The sequence below is a fragment of the Chiloscyllium plagiosum genome, unplaced genomic scaffold (genome assembly GCF_037043375.1).
Source record: "Chiloscyllium plagiosum isolate Xiang-an unplaced genomic scaffold, Cpla_swu_hap1 HiC_scaffold_7, whole genome shotgun sequence".
Taxonomy (NCBI): Eukaryota; Metazoa; Chordata; class Chondrichthyes; order Orectolobiformes; family Hemiscylliidae; genus Chiloscyllium; species Chiloscyllium plagiosum.
In genome coordinates, this window is record NW_028270145.1 from 79,361,694 (window position 1) to 79,384,035 (window position 22,342).

General features: G+C 40.5%; 1 protein-coding gene across 1 annotated transcript in view; it reads left to right on the top strand.

Annotated features, from left to right (window-relative positions):
- The first annotated feature begins 280 nt into the window (after positions 1-280).
- acmsd (aminocarboxymuconate semialdehyde decarboxylase) overlaps positions 281-22,342 on the top strand; it is a 60,246-nt gene continuing 38,184 nt past the window's right edge. Inside the window, exons 1-5 of the mRNA XM_043694053.2 lie at positions 281-435; positions 4,834-4,878; positions 5,345-5,441; positions 11,376-11,425; positions 15,476-15,712. Of these exons, the coding sequence (XP_043549988.1) occupies positions 379-435; positions 4,834-4,878; positions 5,345-5,441; positions 11,376-11,425; positions 15,476-15,712 (486 nt within the window). The 5' untranslated portion in view covers positions 281-378. The remainder of the gene's footprint in view (positions 436-4,833; positions 4,879-5,344; positions 5,442-11,375; positions 11,426-15,475; positions 15,713-22,342) is intronic.

The window sequence follows — 22,342 nt, forward strand, 5'->3', positions numbered from 1 at the left end:
CTCTGCCTGTACTCTCAGTTTTATTTAAGCATTTATGAAGTGTAATATTTATCCTATCGATGTCCCTGAAATCTTGATATACAAGCAATGGCATTAGTTGAATGAGTAGTGTCCAAAATAAATCATTTTTTAACCAATAATGACAAAATCACTTTGTGCTTTCAGTTACAAATGAAAATGTTTTCTCTGCTCCTACATTGCACTTTGTACTTTAATGATTCGTTTGCAGTTAGTGAAAGTTTACTTGAACTGTGATTGGCCACAGTACCAGTACACCTCTTAAAGTAAGGTGGAATAAATTTAGCGAGCCATCCGTTTGTATCAAAGATCAACAGTCAGAAGTGTCTGATTTATAGTTGATCTGCTTGTTGTACAAGAATGAAGATAGACTTACACTGTCACATCCTGCCCAAGGAATGGCCCAATCTAAAACAGGTAACAGTCTGGTGATACGGTTCAGAATTTTTGATAATTGAGTAGAAGGGGTCACATTGAGCAACAGAGTAAATAAAATTCTCTCTAAGAAAAATAAATGCATAAAGGATGTAAAACATTGAGAGGCCTCTGTATGAAGATGAGAGGCAAGATATACACTAGATAGCAAACCTTCGTTTAACTGACCATGCCACTGATTCTGGCAAAGCACAGCAAAATATGGGTTAACATTCTCAATCTGGTAATAACTTTTCAATCATGTGTTAATGAAGTACTATGTTGGTAGTTTGCATGAATGTTTAACCATTTTTGATATGTTTGCATTTGTGTGAGAAGGTGAGGAAAAATATATTATGGAAGCAATAGGCAATTATCATAATGTTGCACCTTGCATAAATTTTATTGGCATGCTGTCAGAACCAAAAAGACACTCCAGTCTCTCCAGCTGCTTTAGTGCTGTGAAAAATTGTCCAATTTCTCTATCCAACCTTTCAAATAGAGAGACATCTTTCGATATATGTAGAGAAGAGAGATGCTGTGTCTCAATTAAATATTAAATGAAAAGCCTTGCTGAGGAATCTTAGATTGTTGTGTAGTTTTCATTAACTCAGAACCATGATTCCCTTATTGGCCAAGGATTAACAATGAGAATGAGAGGACAATGCAGATATGAGAGACTTTCCACAGTCGCCAACCACATCTACACAAAGAGCCTCTGTATTCTCATGAGATTCTTACCTTAAGAGCTCTTTTAATGATTATATTTTGGCAGAAATATTTGACATATGCAATACTAGAAGTTTAAAAAATCTAGACATCATTTTGTGGCTAGGCATGTGTCATACACCCTCAATGTTATTGAGGTTGGAACAGTTCCATAACCTAAATAGATTGAGCTCAAAACAATTGGTCTGGCCTACATTTACCTAGCAACTTCTTGGTGTTGAAGTTTTTCAAGACAAGGTGCCATTGTCAGTGAGTGTAGATTTCAGTTGTGCTCCTCGATGGTTTTGCCCATCACAAGAGAATCATCAGTAATACATGCACTTCCAAGAATTATAGAGTCAAAAATTCATGCAGCACAGCAACAGACACTTTCATCCAACATGTCCATGCTGAACATAATCTCAAACTAAACTAGTCCTACCTGCCTGCTCCTGGCCCAGATCCCACCAAACCTTTCTTTTTCATGCAATTATCTAAATGCCTTTTAAATGTGTAATTGTACCCATATCCACCACTTCCTCAGAAAGCTCATTCTACTAGCAAACCACCCAGTGCAAAAAAAAGCCCTTCATGTATTTTTAAAATCTCTCTCCTCTCACCTTCAAAATGTGTTCCCTAATCTTGAAATCCCCCATCCTAGGGAAAAGACAACTACCATTAACTCTATCTATACCCCTTATTATTTTACAAACTTCGATCAGGTCACTTTTGAGTAAGTTTCATCCCGGTGCATAATAAAGATCTTCACTTTGTCCGAACGTTTCCTAAGGCATGTACAAATATTGCCAGATCTCCCTGATCCTGAAATCAGTTTGATGTGGTGTCATTTACTTTCACTTGAATAATCCAATTGCCTGATTGACAAAGCCTACAATATGTAGAGCACACGGTGACATTTTAACCACTCACCTCAGGCTCAATAATCAACATTCAGTTTCTGGGAGTTAGAAAATACCTCCTGCTCCTGAAATCCTTTGCAACTCTTTCCTTATTACTGTACATATGTTGCTAAAACAGATCCTGACTAACAGATAGACCGAAAGGTAATCCATTAAAATACTCGGCTAAATTTTACCAGAAATCGGCTAACTTTGATTTGGGCAAGTTTCATGCAGCACTTCTCCTTGAGACCGAGCAGGTTTCTCATGTTAATCCCCTAATTTAGCTTATTACTGATGTGGCAAAGCCCTAAAGCACCCGTACAGTCATGTTCTCTGACTTGCTCTACACAAAAGTCCTCACCATTGCTGGACCTATAGCTTTAATGGCCCAATTCAGGATCAAAAACCAACCATGTCAACAACCAATTTAACCAGCTCAAAAATCAAGTTGAGCCTGGTGCTTCTTTTAGACCTGAGTGTGAGAAGCAGGATATCATCACATGACCAGCAGGAATATTGTGTAGTGATTTGTTTTCTTGGTCTTGGTGTAAATGTATCATCTCCATTGCTTCAAATCTTGTCTAAGGCATTTTCTTGTGGTTTCCCAGTTTACACCACTATTTTCATTTTCTAGGAAAATTAACTGCTGATCACCATGCTGTACCTGTGTATTGTTTTCCTTGATACAAAATTATCACTCTCATACAACAAGACATTGACATGATGCAGAGCTGGGCTGAGATGTGGCAGATGTAGTTCAACCTGGATAAATGCGAAGTGATTCATTTTGGAAGGTTGAATTTGAATGCTGATTACAGAGTTAAAGACAGGATTCTTGGCAGTGTGGAGGAACAGCGGGATCTAGGGGTGCATGTACATAGATCCTTCAAAGTTGCCACCCAAGTTGATAGGGTTGTTAAGAAGACATATGGTGTTTTGGCTTTCATTAACAGAGGGACTGAGGTTAAGAGGCACAAGGTTTTGCTGCAGGTCTATAAAACCTTGGTTAGACCACACTTGGAATATTGTGTCCAGCTCTGGTCACCTCAATATAGGAAGGATGTATATGCTTTACGAGAGGGTGCAGAGGAGATTTAACCAGGATGCTGCCCAGATTGGAGGGAATGTCTTATGAAGAGAAGTTGAGTGAGCTATGGCTTTTTGCACTGGAGAGAAGGAGGAAGAGAGGTGGCTTGATAAAGGTGTAAAAGGTAATGAGAGGCATAGATATAGTAGATAGCCAGAGACTGTGCCCCTGGGCAGAAATGGCTGTCATAAGGGATCATAATTTTAAGGTGATTGGAGGAAGGTGTAGTGGAAATGTCAGAGGTAGGTTCTTTACACAGAGAGTGGTGGGTGCGTGGAATGCACTACCAGCGGTGGTAGTAGAGTCAGAGACATTAGAGTCATTTAAGTGACTGCTGAATAAGCACATGGACAGCAGTAAATTGAGGGGTGTATAGGTTAGGTTGATCTTAGATTAAGATAAATGCTTGGCACAACATCGTGGGTTGAAGGGCCTGTACTGTGCTGTACTGTTCTATGTTCTATACTTGATTGGTCAGTAGCATAGGTTCAATTTACTTGAGGATCTCAAACAGGTTTATTCAACAGATAAAGTGATATTTTGCAGATACAAAGCAACTTATGTATACATCCTTAGACTAGCAAACAACTGATCATGTGATGTCATCCTGCTCCTTGGCTTATTAGCATACTTAGCTCTTCAGCAGCTCTCCAAGGAGAATTGTTAACTCTAATGGAACTCTAATGATTCTAATAGAACAAAAACAAGATCTCCTAAATAAGAATAAATTATGATGAAAGCTCTCAACAGCTCAGGCAGCATCAATGACAAAGAAAATAAACTTTAAGAACACAGATATTTATAGGGTAAACCTGGTGGAACACAGATCCAGAAAAATTCTTCGGGACTGAGGACATGAAAGCCTTAAGATTTTAATAGTGATCAGGCAATGACTTGGCTGCCTTGAGTGTGGCCTATTTTCTGCATTTTAAAGTTTAAAGGGGTAGGAATGTAATGTTTGGGACTGGTTGACCACTCCTGATATTGAACACTGCACCGACTATCCCTATGCACTGAGGGGTGGTAGCAATTAAAATCAAAGCCAACATTTCTGGTCTATTTTCTTACATCAGAAATGGAATATGTTAGGATTCATATATTTTAAACCAATGCAAAACCAGAAAAAGAAGGAGGCAGGAAGGAAATAAAAACAGAAATGTGGCAGGCTGGACTATAGGAGTAGTTAAGCGATAAAATGATGATGCAAATCTATAGAGTTGGTATGAGTAAAAAGAAACAAAACAAGTCTGTAGGAGGCATAAATCTTTAACATTAAAAAGCAAAGTGCAAGGAAAACCTGACAAAGGTAAAGAGGTTTCTGTAGCTTCAAATGCGACAGTGAAAAGGTAAAGCCGGGAGGCTGGGTGAACACCCTGTTAGCCATGTTCCAATAGACCATCCTGATCCTAAGCAACAGCCCAAGTCTCCATTCCTTTTCACTCTGGTGCATGACTAGAATCTGCTATCCTCAAGAAAATAGAGAGCATAGTTAAGATACAAAGTTGCTAACTTGAATATTGATGCAGGACCTTTGTAAATTATCTTTAATTACATGTTTACTTAAATAACAATAATTAACATCAGGAATAACACCCCAGAAGTAATCAGTTTGTTGCAAAGCACTTTGGGTATCTAAGGATGTGAAAGGTGCTATATAAATTGCATATATCTATACAATTAAAAACACTTTCCCTTTTTTACCAGAGATATGGATATGAAGGTTGGGTCCAACTTCACCATCACTCTGAGGTATGATTATGCAAAGCATCATCATTATTAAGTTAATTAAACGATAAGAAAAGCAAAATTAATAAAAGTAGTTTAACTTTGGTTCATTCTGTAATTTTGAAAATTGTATTCAAACGTATTTTCTAGTTAATTTTCTTATCTGTCACAAAGTTTCTTGTCACATTTTACATGCGCTCCACAATTGCCACACCACTCTGCTTGAGACTGCTGCCTGATAAGATCGTGAAAGCGTCTCGTTAACAGATTTCCACATAATATTCCAAATATCACTCAATGACTGCATGCCATTAGTACAGTTCAGCTGTGTATAACCTGCCAATTGAAACTTATACAGAATGCACTGAGTCAACATAAGACACCCAAGCACACAATTTCTCTATTCCTGATCACCAAAATTCTACACACAGTGGCAATAGCATCCTATAGATCCACAACTGATCATCTAAAATGTCCTGTTTATTAAAAGGGTGAAGCAAAAATGATGAAAGATGGCAACATATTCAGAGTGGTACAAAAAAACTGCTGGGATCCACAAGTACGGATTCAAGAAATGGATCAAGCAGGTAAATGAAGATCCAATGTTATTCTGATAATTTCTCCAAATTCATCCATGTAAACAGTGGCTTACTCATTGAAATGTATCTTCTGGGACTTCTATTTGAAAGGGTTCTGCAGTGGTACTGGAAGCTTTAACAAACTCTGTAGGCAAGTCTCCAGATGTATTGTCTTACCAGTTTGTTACTACAAAGTTAAGAGACTTACTTTGAATTTTGATGTTAAGGAGAATCTAGTCTGGATGGATCAGCAATTCACTTCCAGATTGTCATTTTTGTATGCATGGACATTCACATTTCTCTGAAAACTGTGTCAGTACAACCCAAAATGAGACCAGGATTATGGTTTGTTGTTTTAACTAGACATCTTATCAGAGATGGTGTTTCTGTGATATGTAAGGAACAAAATTAGCAGAAGTTTTAACCCCTAATTTCTGTCCGATGACCCTGTTGACAAATCAGTTTGTAAAAATGTTGAATGAGGTGAAACTCAGATATAGCAGGTTCAGGGTGAATATGCTGGCATTCTGTGTGAACTATTTCCACTTAGCAAAGGCATCAAGAGTCAGAAAAAGTGGTAAAGACAGCTCCATTTTTAAAACATTCCCTTCAGGCACCTATACAACTGTTTGAAACAAAGTGAAGTTATTAGAAAAATACTTGAAAGAATTTGGCACATTTTGATTTGTGGAAGATGAATGTCCTTGCCTTGAACCCATTGATGAAGAGCTAATACACGAAATGTCAACTCTCCTTTTCCTCGGATGCTGCCTGACCAGCTGTGCCTTTCCAGCCCGATACTTTTTGACCATTATTTTAAGTGTCTACCTGCTTGGTAAGGTCAGCACTTGCCATGGAAGCTGGCCATCTATAACTGGTACTGAGAAGCCCCAATATTGACTTCTGCAATAACCCTGTGACCTGTTTTCATCTTCATCTGGAGACTCCATTACTCATAGCCATATCTCCCTTATGTGCCCTTATCTGGGTATGTCCAAACCTAGGGTCTCACAGAAACTACCACAGAAGGCCACAACCTTGCATTATCTGGTCCCAGCTTGACCACTGGTCCTTTCACCAGGAATTATTACAGAAACCTGTATCAGAAGGCCCATTGAAATAACGGTCAAATAAATGGTTTTTGACATGATATAATGTTTGATAAATAATTCTGCATGAACACAAGAGTAAAAGCACAAATTTTATTGTCTTTATTAATTAAATTTGATTTGTAAAGGTAAATAGAAGTATTTTTGGGAAATTGTTTACAGAGCATCAAATATGTAAAAGATAGATTCAATGATCCATTTAATAAGGTCAGTATAAGGAATAAGTTGTTTCTCATACTAGGGTCCATAGCCATCTACCTTTGGCTGTTATGTGAGAGTGAGGGAAACTTGTGACAAAAATTTGACTCTCATTATGTGTACTTTGCACCAACACAGATGAGAAGCAAAACCTAAATGGTGACTAACTGTACTGGTGCTGCTTTACTATCCATGATGGACAGAGACACACTGATGTGTCAAGTGTTGAAGTTCACTTCTTTGACAGCCGGCATGTTTTTGCAAATGCTATCACTTTATCCTTTGAGTTGAATATGGTGCTATGAGTTGATGAGTGCCTCCATAATCTGGGCATTTTTTGAAGGTATCTTACTGGAATGTGAAAAGTGATGCTGAGACTGATAAGATTTCTCTGTCATAATCCTTGAATATCAGATAGAACATAGAAAAGTACAGCACAGAACAGGCTCTTTGGCCCATGATGTTGTGCTGAGGTTTAATCCTAATGTAAATTATAATAACTTAACCTACGCAGCCCTCAACTCACTGCTATCCATGTGCATGTCCAGCAGTCACTGAAATGTCCCTAATGACTCTGCTTCCACCACCAAAGCTGGCAACACATTCCACGCATTCACAACTCTCTGCCTTTATACCTTCCTTCCTTCAAGCTGTGCCTGTGACCTTGAGTCTGAGTGTGCATTTCTATGAAACCTCTTCCAATCTATTGTAACAAACTCAATTTGGACTTCTAACATCATAGCTTTTACTGAGGTTAAGTCACTGTGTTGTGGGCTTTTCACCACAAATTACCTTTAATTTGGATACTTATTAAGAAATCACAATCATGTACTGAAACATTGATTAAAATATTATTTCATTTATAATAATAGCAAAACAAGACCCCTCAAATGGGCAAGTTAAACCTCACAACCCAACTTAGCTATTACCAAATTAATGGCGGAGGTTAGCTACAATTCCAACCAATAGTGTCTGTCTCTGGAAGTGTCCAGTGTTTAATCCTGGTGCAGTGGTGTTCTTCAAAGTTCTGCTGTTGAATTGTTTGGGTGTTTGATTCTTATAGGTTTTCATCCTTCAGATCCATGATGTGATATTATTGATGATTCTTTAGAGTACTTTCATCCAAAGTATTAATTACTCTTTTAGAGTCCCTGAGATTGAAACTAGCTTCTTTATCAGAAGTAACTCCCCTGTTCCTTGTAACATTCATTGTTGACTGTCTGCTTGAAGACACATTAAGGGCAGTCATTCATCCTTGTGGCATAAAGCAACTAGTTATCAAGCAGATGTCAAATGTTTTATTCATGTAGCTTCTCAGACATGACTAATTGCTTTCAATTCCTGAATAGGTTTGTCTTTGTCCTTAATAGTTTATTCCAGAGTTATTGTTACTTCATTCTATCTGTAACAGTTTATCTTTATTGAGTCTTTCAATCCAAGAACAGTTATTAAAGTTCTGAAGTTTACACTATTGCAATTGTTCTCCACAACAAGGTGTTCACTAATTCCTGGCATTGAAGTATGTTCAATTTAATAGGTCAGAAATGAGTTAGTGTTCCAAATGTATGTGTAGAAGCTGATTGTCATAAAACTGCCAAATATTGTTTAATGGTCTCACCATTTCTCTGGTAATTCTGGTAGAATGTTTACCAATTATCATTGTTTTAATTTGCTCAGAATATCTTTCGATTGTACTTAATGCTGCATCAAATGTAGTCATGTCTTTTACAAACTGCTTGGATATTTGCTGGCTTTCTGCTCTGAGATAATGTACAACACCTAGACTGTCCATCCTCTCAGTGGGCAACTAAAATCTGAACTCCATTATCTATCAATTTCACACTGATCCATAGAAGGAAACATCCTCTCCACATCTATCTTAATAAGACCACTTAGGATTTAATATGCATAATAATGTAGGAAGCTGAACTGGAAAAAAAAAAATCAAAATAAAGCCTACTCATTGCATAAATAGTTATATACAGTTATAAATAAATAAACATCCCAGGACAAACAGTTCTGAAGACCCATCCCTTGGTCTGCTTTAATTTTTTTTCTACCCTGAAGTGTTATCACACAAAATTGAGTGACCTTCCCATCACCAAAGTCACTGACGTTTTGTTTGTTTTTTTTTAACCTATTGCCTGTCAGTAAAACACCCAGGTAGCCAATTGAATATTTACAAACAAATCCATTGTGGGCAATGCAAACTATAAAGGTGCCAGGGGGAGAGGGGAAGTGAGGGTGGAAGGAAGAGCGGGAAGGGACTAAATCAAGTTGGAGTTGGATGGGAACATAAAGCACTGCATCTCCTGCAGTGCCCACCTCTCTCTAAAGCCATCAAGAGCATTGGTGGGCACCACATGCTCCTTCTCCAATAATACCTGAGCATGAACATAACCATGGAAGAGAACCAGAGTCGGCATGGGTCTACTTTTTTAAATGCTTTGTTTAACTTTTTTTTAAATCAACCTGATGAGAGATGTTATTACACACCCTGGAGCCGGTGGGACTTGAACCTGGACCTCACTGCACCTCATCCCAGCTCCAACCCTCCAACTTGGCACCGCCCTCTTGAACTGTCCTACCTGTCCATCTTCCTTCCCACCCATCCACTCCACCCTTTCCTCCAACCTATCACCATCACCCCCCACCTGCACCTACCTATAGCATTCCCAGCTACTTTGCTCCCACTCCCACCCCCACCCATCTACTTATCTCTCAGCCTGCCTCCTCCCCACCCCCCAACCATTTCTGATGAAGGGCTTATGCCCAAAATATCAATTCTCCTATTCCTCGGATGCTGCCTGTCCTGCTATGCTTTTCTAGTGCCACACTTTTCAACTTTGATCTCCAGCATCTGCAATCCTCACTTTCTCTTTTGTTACATGACAGCGTAGTTACAATATAATTACCAAGACTGTCAGAAACCAGGAATGGTACATCTGACACTTTCAACATTTAAAGCTGGACTCCTCAATTCTCCACCCAGGATTATGTACTATAGAATCATAGAGTCATAGAGCTGTACAGCATGGAAATAGACTCTCTGGTCCAAATCATCATGCCAACCAGATATCCTAAACTAATCTAGTCCCATTTGCCAACATTTGGCCCATATCCCTCTGAACCCTTCCTATCCATGTACCCATTGAGATGCCTTTTAAATGATGTAATTGTACCAGCCTCCACCACTTCCTCTGGCAGCTCATTCCATACATGCACCATCCTCTGCATGAAAAAAGTTGCCCTTTAGGTCCCTGTTAAACCTTTCCCTTCTCACCTTAAACCTATGCCATCTAGTTTTGGACTCCACTAACCTGGGGAAAACACCTTGGCTATTCACTTCATAAAGATTCCTGAAGAAGGGTTTATGCCCGAAACGTCGATTCTCCTGTTCCTTGGATGCTGCCTGACCTGCTGCGCTTTTCCAGCAACACATTTTCAACCTTGGCTATTCACCCTATCTATGATTTTATAAGCTTCTATAAGGTCACCCCTCAGCTCCAATGCTCCAGAGAAAATAACCCCAGTCTATTCAGCCTCTCCCTAGAACTCAAACTCTCTACCTTTTGGCAACATCCTTGTAAATCTATACTGAATCCTTTCAAGTTTCACAACATCCTTCCTATAGCAGGGAGACCAGAATTGAACACTGTATTCCAGAAGTGGCCTAACCAAAGTCCTGTATAACCTTAACATAAACGTCCAACTCACTATCATCAGATTAGGTGAACTCTAATGCAGTAATATTAACAATTTTTTCAGAAACAGTACCGTATGCAGCAATCATAACTATCCCTGGTGGCTAGCGGTCACAGTGTGCATGCTCATAAAAAAAGTCAATAGGCAAGGCAAGATGAGATTCGAGGCTCGTTTCCCCACAGCCATCCTCGAAATAAGGGACAAAAGACATCCGTTAAGGGACATACAACATTCAGTTGAAACGGACATTTAAAGTATGGGAACATTTGGTTCACTATCTCCTTTGACATTTGTTCAGTTTTATACCTTTCAGATATTCAAAGATGACCTACTATATACTACCATATATTTACAGGAGTTTTACTTAGAGTAATTTTTATATCTGCTCTCATGCTTACAGCTTCTTACATCAGCTTAATTTCTCTTTCTCAGTAACCACACTGCTGAAAGACAATAGCAGCAGATTTATGGGAATACCACTATCCGCAGGTTCCTCTCCAAGTTACTTGAAAATGTATTGCTGTTCCTCCAATATTCCTGGGTCAAAATCCTGGAACTCTTTTCCTAACAGCATTGTGGGTGTACCTATACCAAATGGACTGCAGTGGTTCAAGAGGCAGCTTACCACCATTTTCTTAAGGGGAATTAGGGAGGCACAATAAAGGCTGGCCCAGCCAATGAGGCCCACATTCCCTGAATTATATTTTTAAAAAAGGTAAGGCTTAACAAACAGCACACAGAACAAAGAAGTTGCATTGACATTCGTAATCAAATATTGAACAATTAAAAATTGGGTATCACAGTCAGTGCAAGTTATTGTCTGCTCATGTGACTCCATCATCACAATTAATCGGTAGCCTATGGAACCGAAAACTGAATGCAACAGAAATAATCAAACTTATTTATAAGTACAAAACATTTTATTTTACAGGTGTAACAATGCAGGCTCTTTCTACTGTTCCTGTTATGTTCAACTATTGGGTAAGTTTGTGGACCAGACCAGATTTGAGCACTGCCATTCTGGCTATATTATTTGTTCACTGTCCCTGCAAAAGAAAGTACCTTGTAACAAGTTATATCTTTTTCATGCTTCAAAGTGTTCACAGCAGGGTTGGGTTGTCCATCTGAAGGCTTGTCTATTATCAAATCTGTACCTCTGACACCTCTTAAAAACTAAGGTGTAACAACCATAAATGTAGCATGTCAATTATATAGGAAGCCCTGTTTGTAGAAATGTAGAGTGCAGAAAATAAAATGTTGACCAGGTGCAAATTATAATCAGGTTTACAGGGTTTCAAATTATACTATACTGTACAGAACTGATTCACTGATCCTACACTACAGCAAAGAAGACACGCTTAAAGAAGCAAGAGTAACAAAAAAAGTGGTACAAAATTGTATTGCTTATAAATAATGCAAAAACCCTTCTCTCTCACACAGTTCAGTAGCATTATGTTTCTCTATCTTACTTCTTATTTTGCTGTCCTCCATCACTTCTTTTTTACAATGCTTCACAATCTCCTTTTTCCACCTTTGTTCTCTAATTTCCTTCATTCATTGTTTACTTCCCTTTTCACCACTTCTTCTTTTCACTCTTCATTCTGTAATTTTTCCTTCACTTTCCAACTTCTCTTTCACTTTGCCACACTCATTACTTCTTTTGTCCCTTTGCTCTTCTCTTTTCATTCTCTTATCACTTTTCCTTGAACTTCCATCCCTTATTGTGTGATTCAATTTTATCTTCTCACTTTTGCATCTTTGTCTTCATGACCACAGGATGTCATAAATTAATTCATAGCTAATTAAGTCTTATCAATACAGTATTATTAAATTGTAGTGAAATGTTGTCTCTGGCTCCTTCTGGTTTTGTGTTCCTATCCACCTTGTCTGTCTCTGTTATCACTTACATTCAATATCCCAATTCACTTTTATTAATTTCTCCCTAACCTTTTCTTTCTTTATATTTCCCTCCTTCTTCTGTTTCAATAGTTTTCCTTTCACTCTATAGCATGGAAAGAGATGGAAATCAAAAGTGCCTGAATCAGAAAACACACAGGATATTAGAATAGAGAGAGAAAACAAATGATTCAACCAAGACTTGTAAAAAACAACCTGCAAATGAAAAGAATCAGAAGGAAGAAACATGATAGAGATTTAGAGGGTTGGGAGGGACTGTCCTAACAGTTCTTTATAATATTTTAATGCAAGGTATTTCACAGTAGAATTATGAAACATAAATTTGAGTTGAGTTACATGAGAAGTTATTAATACTGGTGACCAAAAGCTTAGTCAAAGAAATACAATTTTACGGCAGTTTAAATAGAGCAAAGAGGGCAGGAAGCAGAAGGTTTAGGATGGAATTTCAGAAACTAGGGCCAATGCAATTGAAGGCAAATAGGAAGTAATTAAAATTAGCAATGTGTAAGAGCCAGTAAATTAGAGGAATACAGATATAGCAGGGGATTGTATGTGTGGAGGAGGTTAAAAAGCTAGTGAGTGACATAAGTCATGGACAAAAATTTTAAAATTGAGATATTTCTTGACAAAGGGTTAAACTAGGTCAGGAAGTACTGGATGAAAAATGATTGGAAGTTGATTCTGGGCAGTAATATTTTTGGTAAGTCCAAACTTACAGAGGCCAGCCAGGAGAACATTGGAATAGTTGACCCAAGAGAAAAGAAAGGCATGAATGATGATTTCAGTGAGTGTTAAACAGAGGCAGAGGCAATTGTATTGGAAAAATGTATTGTCCAGCCATCTCAGGTTCTTGTGCCTGTACAACTATTACCAATTAGAATTGATTATCATTTAATACACAGAATTACAGATAACAGACAGAACAGAACAAGTCAATCGGCACAACAAATGTATACCAAAATTCATTCTTCTCACAATCATCTTTCTATTGTATTTCATTTTATCCTTTGAATATTTTTTTTTCCCTTTTTTGCTTATATATTTAATTAACGTCTTTTTAAATGCTAATTGCTTCAGCCACTCTCTGTGATAGCCAGTTCTACATCATCACAATTCTAAACAATTTTCACATGAGATCTTTATTGGGTTTTTTTTCAGTGACTAATTTTTATTTAGACATGCAAATTATACATCCGGCCCTTTGAATCTTATTATAACTTTAAATCTAGATTAGATTTAAATTTAGGCTCTATTATCATGTGTACTCAAGTACGTGGTACAACAGTGTGCAATTGAAAAGTGTATAATAGTTACAAAATACCTAAGTACAAAATCCCAGTTGTAGAACTAAAAAACTAAAGATGCAAATGAAAAAGTTCAGCACTACAGTCTTCTTCATATTAAAGTGAAGAAATAAAGAAATGAAGGTAAAAAGCCAAACATTAAAGTCCTTTCTTAAGCCAAGAGGGGTGTCAGTCCAATTGGGAGAAAGTGAGGACTGCAGATGCTGGAGATCAGAGCTGAAAAATGTGTTGCTGGAAAAGCGCAGCAGGTCAGGTAGCATCAAAGGAGCAGGAGAATCGACGTTTCGGGCATAAGCCCTTCTTCAGGAACCTGAAGAAGGGCTTATGCCCGAAACGTCGATTCTCCTGCTGCTTTGATGCTACCTGACCTGCTGCGCTTTTCCAGCAACACATTTTTCAGCTCATGTCAGTCCAATTGGACTGAGACCCTCCTGTGTTCGAGGAGAAAGTGAGGGCTGCAGATGCTGGAGATCAGAGCTGAAAATGTGTTGCTGGAAAAGCACAGCAGGTCAGGCAGCATCCAAGGAACAGGAGAATCGACGTTTCGGGCATAAGCCCTTCTTCAGGAATCCTGATTCCTGAAGAAGGGCTTATGCCTGAAAAGTCGATTCTCCTGTTCCTTGGATGCTGCCTGACCTGCTGCGCTTTTCCAGCAACACATTTTCATCCCTCCTGTGTTCACCAGCCACCTTTACCTCTGTTAGGTCACCTTTCCATGTTCAGTTTTTCAGAAAACATACGTCCCAATTTATTCAGCCATGCCTGATAGATCACACAATATGTTATATATGAATTGTAAACATTCACTTTTAGTACATAAAGTAGTTAGTCTTTTGAATAAATATGTACATAATGCTTAACAATGAACAAAATGTAACTCTAGTTTTGGTGAAATTATTTTATTATTTATAAGATCAAAAGATTTTATAATTGAATTGAGGCACTTCAGCAATCAATGGGCAGAATTAAATCTAGGTGATAGGCTCCCACCTCCCACTTGGACAGCAAGATTACCGCGTTGCTTAGGTTACATTCAGCAACTCCAGCATTTGTGACCATTATCAGTCATTCCTGGAATTAACTATCTTGGGGATGGAAATCCAGACACTGAGAGCTGCTAATTAATGATAGGATCCATTGGTCTCCATTGCAGGCAGTGCCACTAGGAATGATGGCATCTACCAGCAATGTATCCAACAGAGCCCAAAATCAACAATGGACCTGAGGGCAGGAGTGAGTGAGGGTGGAGTTGGAATTGTGGGCTGGGGTTTGACATGGAGGGGAGATGTTTTGCAGGCAAGAATTTAGGGTGTGGCTTTCAGACACTGAGTGCCTTTGAACAGCAATCCATTTCCAGGGACTTTCAAGCAAACCTGATAAGGTTTCCTGCATGGAGATTCCTCTGCCCAATTTTGGAATACCAGCGGTAGGGAGCATGAGGTCATTAAGTGGGCATTAATCACGCACCTAAGGACGTCAATTAATGCTTGGACAGGAAGGTCAACCATAAGCTTTTCCACCCCAGACTTAACACCAGTAAATGCAGGTAGGAAGCAAGGTGCCCTCTGGCATCTTAGTAGCCAACTAAATATTCCCCCTGCTGCCAACCTCAAAAGGTTCTGCATAAAATTGTGCCCTATATATTTATGTACATTTTGTTACTAGAATAGAAAAGTATTTGTCTTATTCCTCAGGATTTAAGAAATTTTATGACTTGTGCAGAGAATGATATTTACAGAATTATCAGAACATACTCTCAGAAAACTCGGTTACTTATATTAAATAAAAGAACATTGATTTTTTTTGTTAGGCAAAACCCAAGGACACCCTGGATCTGTGCCATATTTTGAATGATGACATTGCAGCCATAGTACGTGAGCACCCAAAGAGATTCACTGGTCTTGGTACACTGCCCATGCAAGACCCAGAACTCGCTGTTCAGGAAATGCATCGTTGTGTGAAAGATTTGGGATTTCCTGGAGTTCAAATTGGCTCCCATATCAACGATTGGGATCTGAATTGCCCAGAACTTTACCCAGTGTATGCTGTAAGCACCAACATCTTTTTAAATTGTTTATACATTGACTGATTGCTAAAAGAAATATTGTAGGTGGCACAGTGGCCCAATGGTTAGCACTGCTGCCTCACAGCACCAGGGTCCCAGGTTCAATTCCAGCCTCAGGTGACTGTGTGTGTGGAGTTTGGATATTCTCTGTGTCTGTGCGGGTTTCATCCTGCAGGCCAGGTGAATTGGCCAAAGTAAATTGCTCCTAGTGTTAGGTGCATTAGTCAGAGGGAAATGGATCTGGGTGGCTTACTCTTTGAAGGGCCTGTTTCCACACTGTAGGTAATCCAGCCTAAATCTAGGTACCACATGCTTATTGAATGAGAAATGTAAATGCACAGGTGGAAGAAATAGGAATTGGCACTACTTCTTAGATTCATGACTGTGGTAACATTTTGTTAACAAAGACTGGGATTTTCCCCTGTACGATTATGACAGCCTGACCAAAATCAGGGTCAGCTGGAGGTCAGAGTCCCTCAATGTGTGGGGAACAGACACCCAATGATGTGCCTCGAATTGCCAATTAATGGCAGCAGACTCACTTGTTTAAGGATGCTGAGCAGACTCTAGAGGCTGGTGGACCAATAGGGGAAGAGAAGGCCTAGTGATATTATTGCTAGATTATGAATCAAGAGATCCCAAGTAACAGTCTGGAGACCTGGAGTTGAATCCCACCGTAGCAATAAAAATCTGGAATTAAGAGCCTAACGTTGACCATGAAACTGTTGTTGATTGTTAGGAAAAAATCCATTTGGTTCAGTAATTACTTTAGGGAAAGGTACCTGCTGCCCTTAGCTGGTCAGCCTTATGTGTAACTTCAGATCACAGCAACGTGTTTGACTGTTACCTGTCCACTGGGTAATAAGTGCTGACCTAGCCCCAGTGATATCCCATCGATACCTATATAAGATTTTCTCCAGCTTTCAAGAAAGAGTTGCTTTTCCAGATCAATTAGAGAGAAGGAATCTTGATTTTGAAATGATCTTTGAACTTTAAAATGAAAATTTTAGCACTCAGCCACCATAATGGAGGAGAATCCCTCCATGATCAGACTTCAGCTAGAGATGAAGTCAGGCACGCATATACCCTCAACAGTTGACTCAGTTGGCTGGATGACTGGCTTGCGATGCAGAATGATCGCAAGTGTATCCCCACACTGGCTGAGGTTACCATGAAACACTTCTTCTCAACCTCTCTCCTCACCTGAGATGTGGTGACCCTCAAGATAAACCACCACCCATCTAATCAAGTTCCCTCTCATGTACCCTGACAAGCTAGTTCAAATGCTCCTCTACAGCCTGAGTAAATCTCCCTGTGGGCATCATAGTTTCCCAATCCTGCTAAGATATAAGCCAATGTGCTTGTATAGGGTTCCATCTGCTCCCGAACTGGTTACAATGTCCCCCCAGAAATCTAACGTCCTCCCAGTCACGTGTATATTCACCTCAAATTATTATTTCTAAACTCATTACCACATAGTATAGGGAAGAATAAACTCTGCTTTCAGAATTTCATTCACTTTCCTATCTATTACCTTGTATCAATGTAAAACATGACATTTGACTGATCCATCTCACCCAAACGCTGTCAGCTATTCAATGACCTCCCTGAATCTGGCACCAGGGAGGCATTGTCCTATCCTGGAGTCACCTGAAATGCTGCAGCAATAGCTTTCAATTCCCCTAACTATTTAACCTATTTCCATCTTACCCTTCCATTCTTCTTCCCCTCTACCATCTGTGCAGCTCAACCACTTGTGATGCCATGAACTTGGCTCTTGCTACATTTGTTTGAGGAATCATCACCCTCACTAATATCCAAAATGGAAAACTGTTTATCTTTCCCTTTGTTTGCCTATAGGTTACAGGTGTCGCTAGCTGGCCAGCATTTATTTTCTGTCCCTAGTTGCCTTGAGAAGGTGGTGGTGAAATTCTTAAATCACTAAAATCCGTGTGCCATAGGTAGTTCAACAAGCTCTAAAGGAGGGAATTCCAGAATCTTGACCCACCAACAGTGAAGGAATGGCGCTATATTTCCAAGTTAAGGTGGTGAGTGGCTTGGAGGGGAAATTGCAGGCGGTGGTGTTCCCATTTATCTACTGCCCTTGTCCTTCCAGATGAAAGTGATTGTGGGATTGGCAGGTGCTGCCTCAGGATCTTTGGGGAATTTCTGCAGTGCATCTTGCAGATAGTATACACTGTTGCTACTGAGCATCAGTTCAAAGTTTGTGAGAAGATTTGTAGCTCGGGTACTCATTGTTGTGGTTCTGTTCACCGAGCTGGGAATGTGTGTTGCAGACTTTTCGTCCCCTGTCTAGGTGACATCCTCAGTGCTTGGGAGCCTCCTGTGAAGCGCTTCTGTGATCTTTCCTCCGCCATTTGTAGCAGTTTGAATCTGCCGCTTCCGGTTGTCAGTTCCAGCTGTCCGTTGCAGTGGTCGGTATATTGGGTCCAGGTCGATGTGCTTATTGATTGAATCTGTGGATGAGTGCCATGCCTCTAGGAAGTCCCTGGCTGTTCTCTGTTTGGCTTGTCCTATAATAGTAGTGTTGTCCCAGTCGAATTCATGTTGCTTGTCATCTGCGTGTGTGGCTACTAAGGATAGCTGGTCGTGTCGATTCGTGGCTAGTTGGTGTTCATGGATGCGGATCGTTAGCTGTCTTCCTGTTTGTCCTATGTAGTGTTTTGTGCAGTCCTTGCATGGGATTTTGTACACTAGATTGGTTTTGCTCATGCTGGGTATCGGGTCCTTCGTTCTGGTGAGTTGTTGTCTGAGATTGGCTGTTGGTTTGTGTGCTGTTATGAGTCCTAGTTGTCGCAGTAGTCTGGCTGTCAGTTCGGAAATGCTCTTGATGTATGGCAGTGTAGCTAGTCCTTTGGGTTGCGGCATGTCCTCGTTCCGTTGTCTTTCCCTTAGGCATCTGTTGATGAAATTGCGTGGGTATCCGTTTTTGACAAATACATTGTATTGGTGTTCTTCTTCCTCTTTTTGCAGTTCTGGTGTACTGCAGTGTGTTGTGGCCCTTTTGAATAGTGTCTTGATGCAACTTCTTTTGTGTGTCTTGGGGTGGTTGCTTTCGTAGTTCAGGACTTGGTCTGTGTGTGTGGCTTTCCTGTATACCTTTGTGGTGAATTCTCCGTTAGGTGTTCTCTGTACCATCACATCTAGGAATGGGAGTTGGTTATCCTTTTCTTCCTCTCTAGTGAATCGGATTCCTGTGAGTATGGCGTTGATGTGTGTTCTCTTTTTCTGTGTTTTTAATGATTACAAAGGTGTCATCCACATATCTGACCCAGAGTTTGGGTTGAATTTGCGGTAAGACTGTTTGTTCTAATCTTTGCATTACCGCTTCTGCTATGAGTCCAGAGATGGGTGAGCCCAAACCACTACAAATGGCGGAGGAAAGATCACAGAAGTACTTCACAGGAGGCTCCCAAGCACTGAGGATGTCACCTAGACAAGGGATGGAACGTCTGCAACACAAATTCCCAGCTCGGCGAACAGAACCACAACAACGAGCACCCGAGCTACAAATCTTCTCACAAACTTTGAACACCTATGGGCGAGAGACGCTAAGACAAGCCAGGAAATGGGAATCCTGTGCCAACCGCCGAAGTGCCGCATACGAACAACTCTGGTTCCTGCATGAATGCCGAAAGAATCAAATCCTTCCACCACGTGTCAGATACAGACCACCAGTCAACAACCCACAAGCCAGGGACACAGCAGACAGAATGGATTCAGGATGTTCCAGGTAATGATTACAGATGCTCACAACAGACTTCACAAATACAGACAAGAAATTGCGCGCCAAAAATCGTTAATTTCAAAAACCACCAATCAGGACCACAGAGCAGGCCGTCACCATAGAACAGAACAGGACCATACACCGCAAAAAAACGGCACTAAAAGAAAAAATGGCCAAACTAACACACAACAGAGAGGACACCACAACACACAACTGGGTTAGAAACCTCTCCCACAGACAGCTCACAGACACGGAAAGAACAATACTGGCCAAGGGACTCAACTACAACCACAGGGATGCCAATACAGCAGATTTCCTAGCAGCACTAGAATGCACACTCAGGAACAATGGACTGAAAAGTATCTTACTTCTGATAACAAGGAAAAGACAAACACATAACCTCAACCCCAAGGAGAGGGAAGCACTAAAATCACTAAGAAATGATAAGAACATAATCATACTACCAGCAGTCAGACAGAATGACAGTCATCCTGGGCAAAGCAGACTACATCCAAAAAGTGCAACAACTACATGCAGATACCAACACCTACCAAAAGAGGGAGTTTCACCCCACCCCACAGCTCACCAATAAGATAAACAACACACTGAGGAACCTACAAAAAAATAGACAGATAACCAGGTTTGACCTACAGAGAATGAAACCTGAAAGTAACAACACCCCCAGATTCTATGGACTACCTAAAGTGCACAAACCAGACATCCCACTCAGACCCATAGTATCACTACCAGGGACACCATCACACAAACTGGCTAAAGAACTACAGCAGAAACTGAAACACCTGATCAGCGGATCCAGACATTCTATACAATCAACACAGGAATTCTTGGACATCATCAGAAATATACACATAGACAAGGAAGAAACCATGGTCTCATTTGATGTAACAGCACTGTTCACCTCTATCGACAAAACCCTAGCCAGAGAAACAATAGCCAACCTGCTGGACATACAGAACAGACAACAGGACGTTGAACCTATCAACAAAGACGGCATACTTAAACTACTGGACCTGTGCCTCACAACACACTTTACATTCAACAACCAAATATATGAACAAATCAACGGCACACCCATGGGCTCACCCATCTCTGAACTCATAGCAGAAGCGGTAATGCAAAGATTAGAACAAACAGTCTTACTGCAAATTCAACCCAAACTCTGGGTCAGATATGTGGATGACACCTTTGTAATCATTAAAAACACAGAAAAAGAGAACACACACCGGATCATCAACTCCACACTCACAGGAATCCGATTCACTAGAGAGGAAGAAAAGGACAACCAACTCCCATTCCTAGACGTGACGGTACAGAGGACACCGAACGGAGAATTCACCACAAAGGTATACAGGAAAGCCACACACACAGACCAAGTCCTGAACTACGAAAGCAACCACCCCAAGACACACAAAAGAAGTTGCATCAAGACACTATTCAAAAGGGCCACAACACACTGCAGTACACCAGAACTGCAAAAAGAGGAAGAAGAACACCAATACAATGTATTCGCCAAAAACGGATACCCACGCAATTTCATCAACAGATGCCTAAGGGAAAGACAACGGAACGAGGACATGCCACAACCCAAAGGACTAGCCACACTACCATACATCAAGAACATTTCCGAACTGACAGCCAGACTACTGCGACCACTAGGACTCATAACAGCACACAAACCAACAGCCACTCTCAGACAACAACTCACCAGAACAAAGGACCCGATACCCAGCATGAGCAAAACCAATCTAGTGTACAAATGCAAGGACTGCACAAAACACTACATAGGACAAACAAGAAGACAGCTAACGATCCGCATCCATGAACACCAACTAGCCACGAAACGACACGACCAGCTATCCTTAGTAGCCACACACGCAGATGACAAGCAACATGAATTCGACTGGGACAACACTACTATTATAGGACAAGCCAAACAGAGAACAGCCAGGGAATTCCTAGAGGCATGGCACTCCTCCACAAATTCAATCAATAAGCACATCGACCTGGACCCAATATACCGACCACTGCAACGGACAGCTGGAACTGACAACCGGAAGCGGCAGATTCAAACTGCTACAAATGGCGGAGGAAAGATCACAGAAGCACTTCACAGGAGGCTCCCAAGCACTGAGGATGTCACCTCGACAGGGGACGAAACGTCTGCAACACACATTCCCAGCTCGGCAAACAGAACCACAACACTGAGCATCAGTGATGGAGGAAGTGGATACTTTTGGATGTGGTGGCAGTCAAGTGGGCTGCTTTGTCCTGGATGGTATCAAGCCTCTTGAATGTTGTTGGAGCTGCACTCATCAGGCAAGTGGGGAGTATTCCATCACACTCCTGACTTGTGCCTTGCGATGGTGGACAGACTTTGGGAGTTAGAAGGTGAGCTATGCGCTGCAGTAGTGAACAAAGAAAATTACAGCACAGGAACAGGCCCTACGGCCCTCCAAGCCTGTGCCAATCCAGATCCTGTATCTAAACCTGTCACCTATTTTCCAAGGATCCATATCCCTCTGCTCCCTACCCATTCATATATCTGTCCAGATACATCTTAAATGACGCGATCATGCCCGTCTCTGCCATCTCTGCTGGCAATGCATTCCAGGTACCCACCACCCTCTGCGTAAAGAACTTTCCACACATATTTCCCTTAAATCTTTCCCCCTCACCTTGAGCCTGTGACTACTAGTAATTGAGACCCCACTCTGGCAAAAAAGCTTCTTGCTATCCACCCTATCTATATCTCTCATGGTTTTGTAGACCTCAATCAGGTCCCCCCTCAACCTCTGTGTTTCTAATGAAAATAATCCAAATGTACTGAACCTCTCTTCATAACT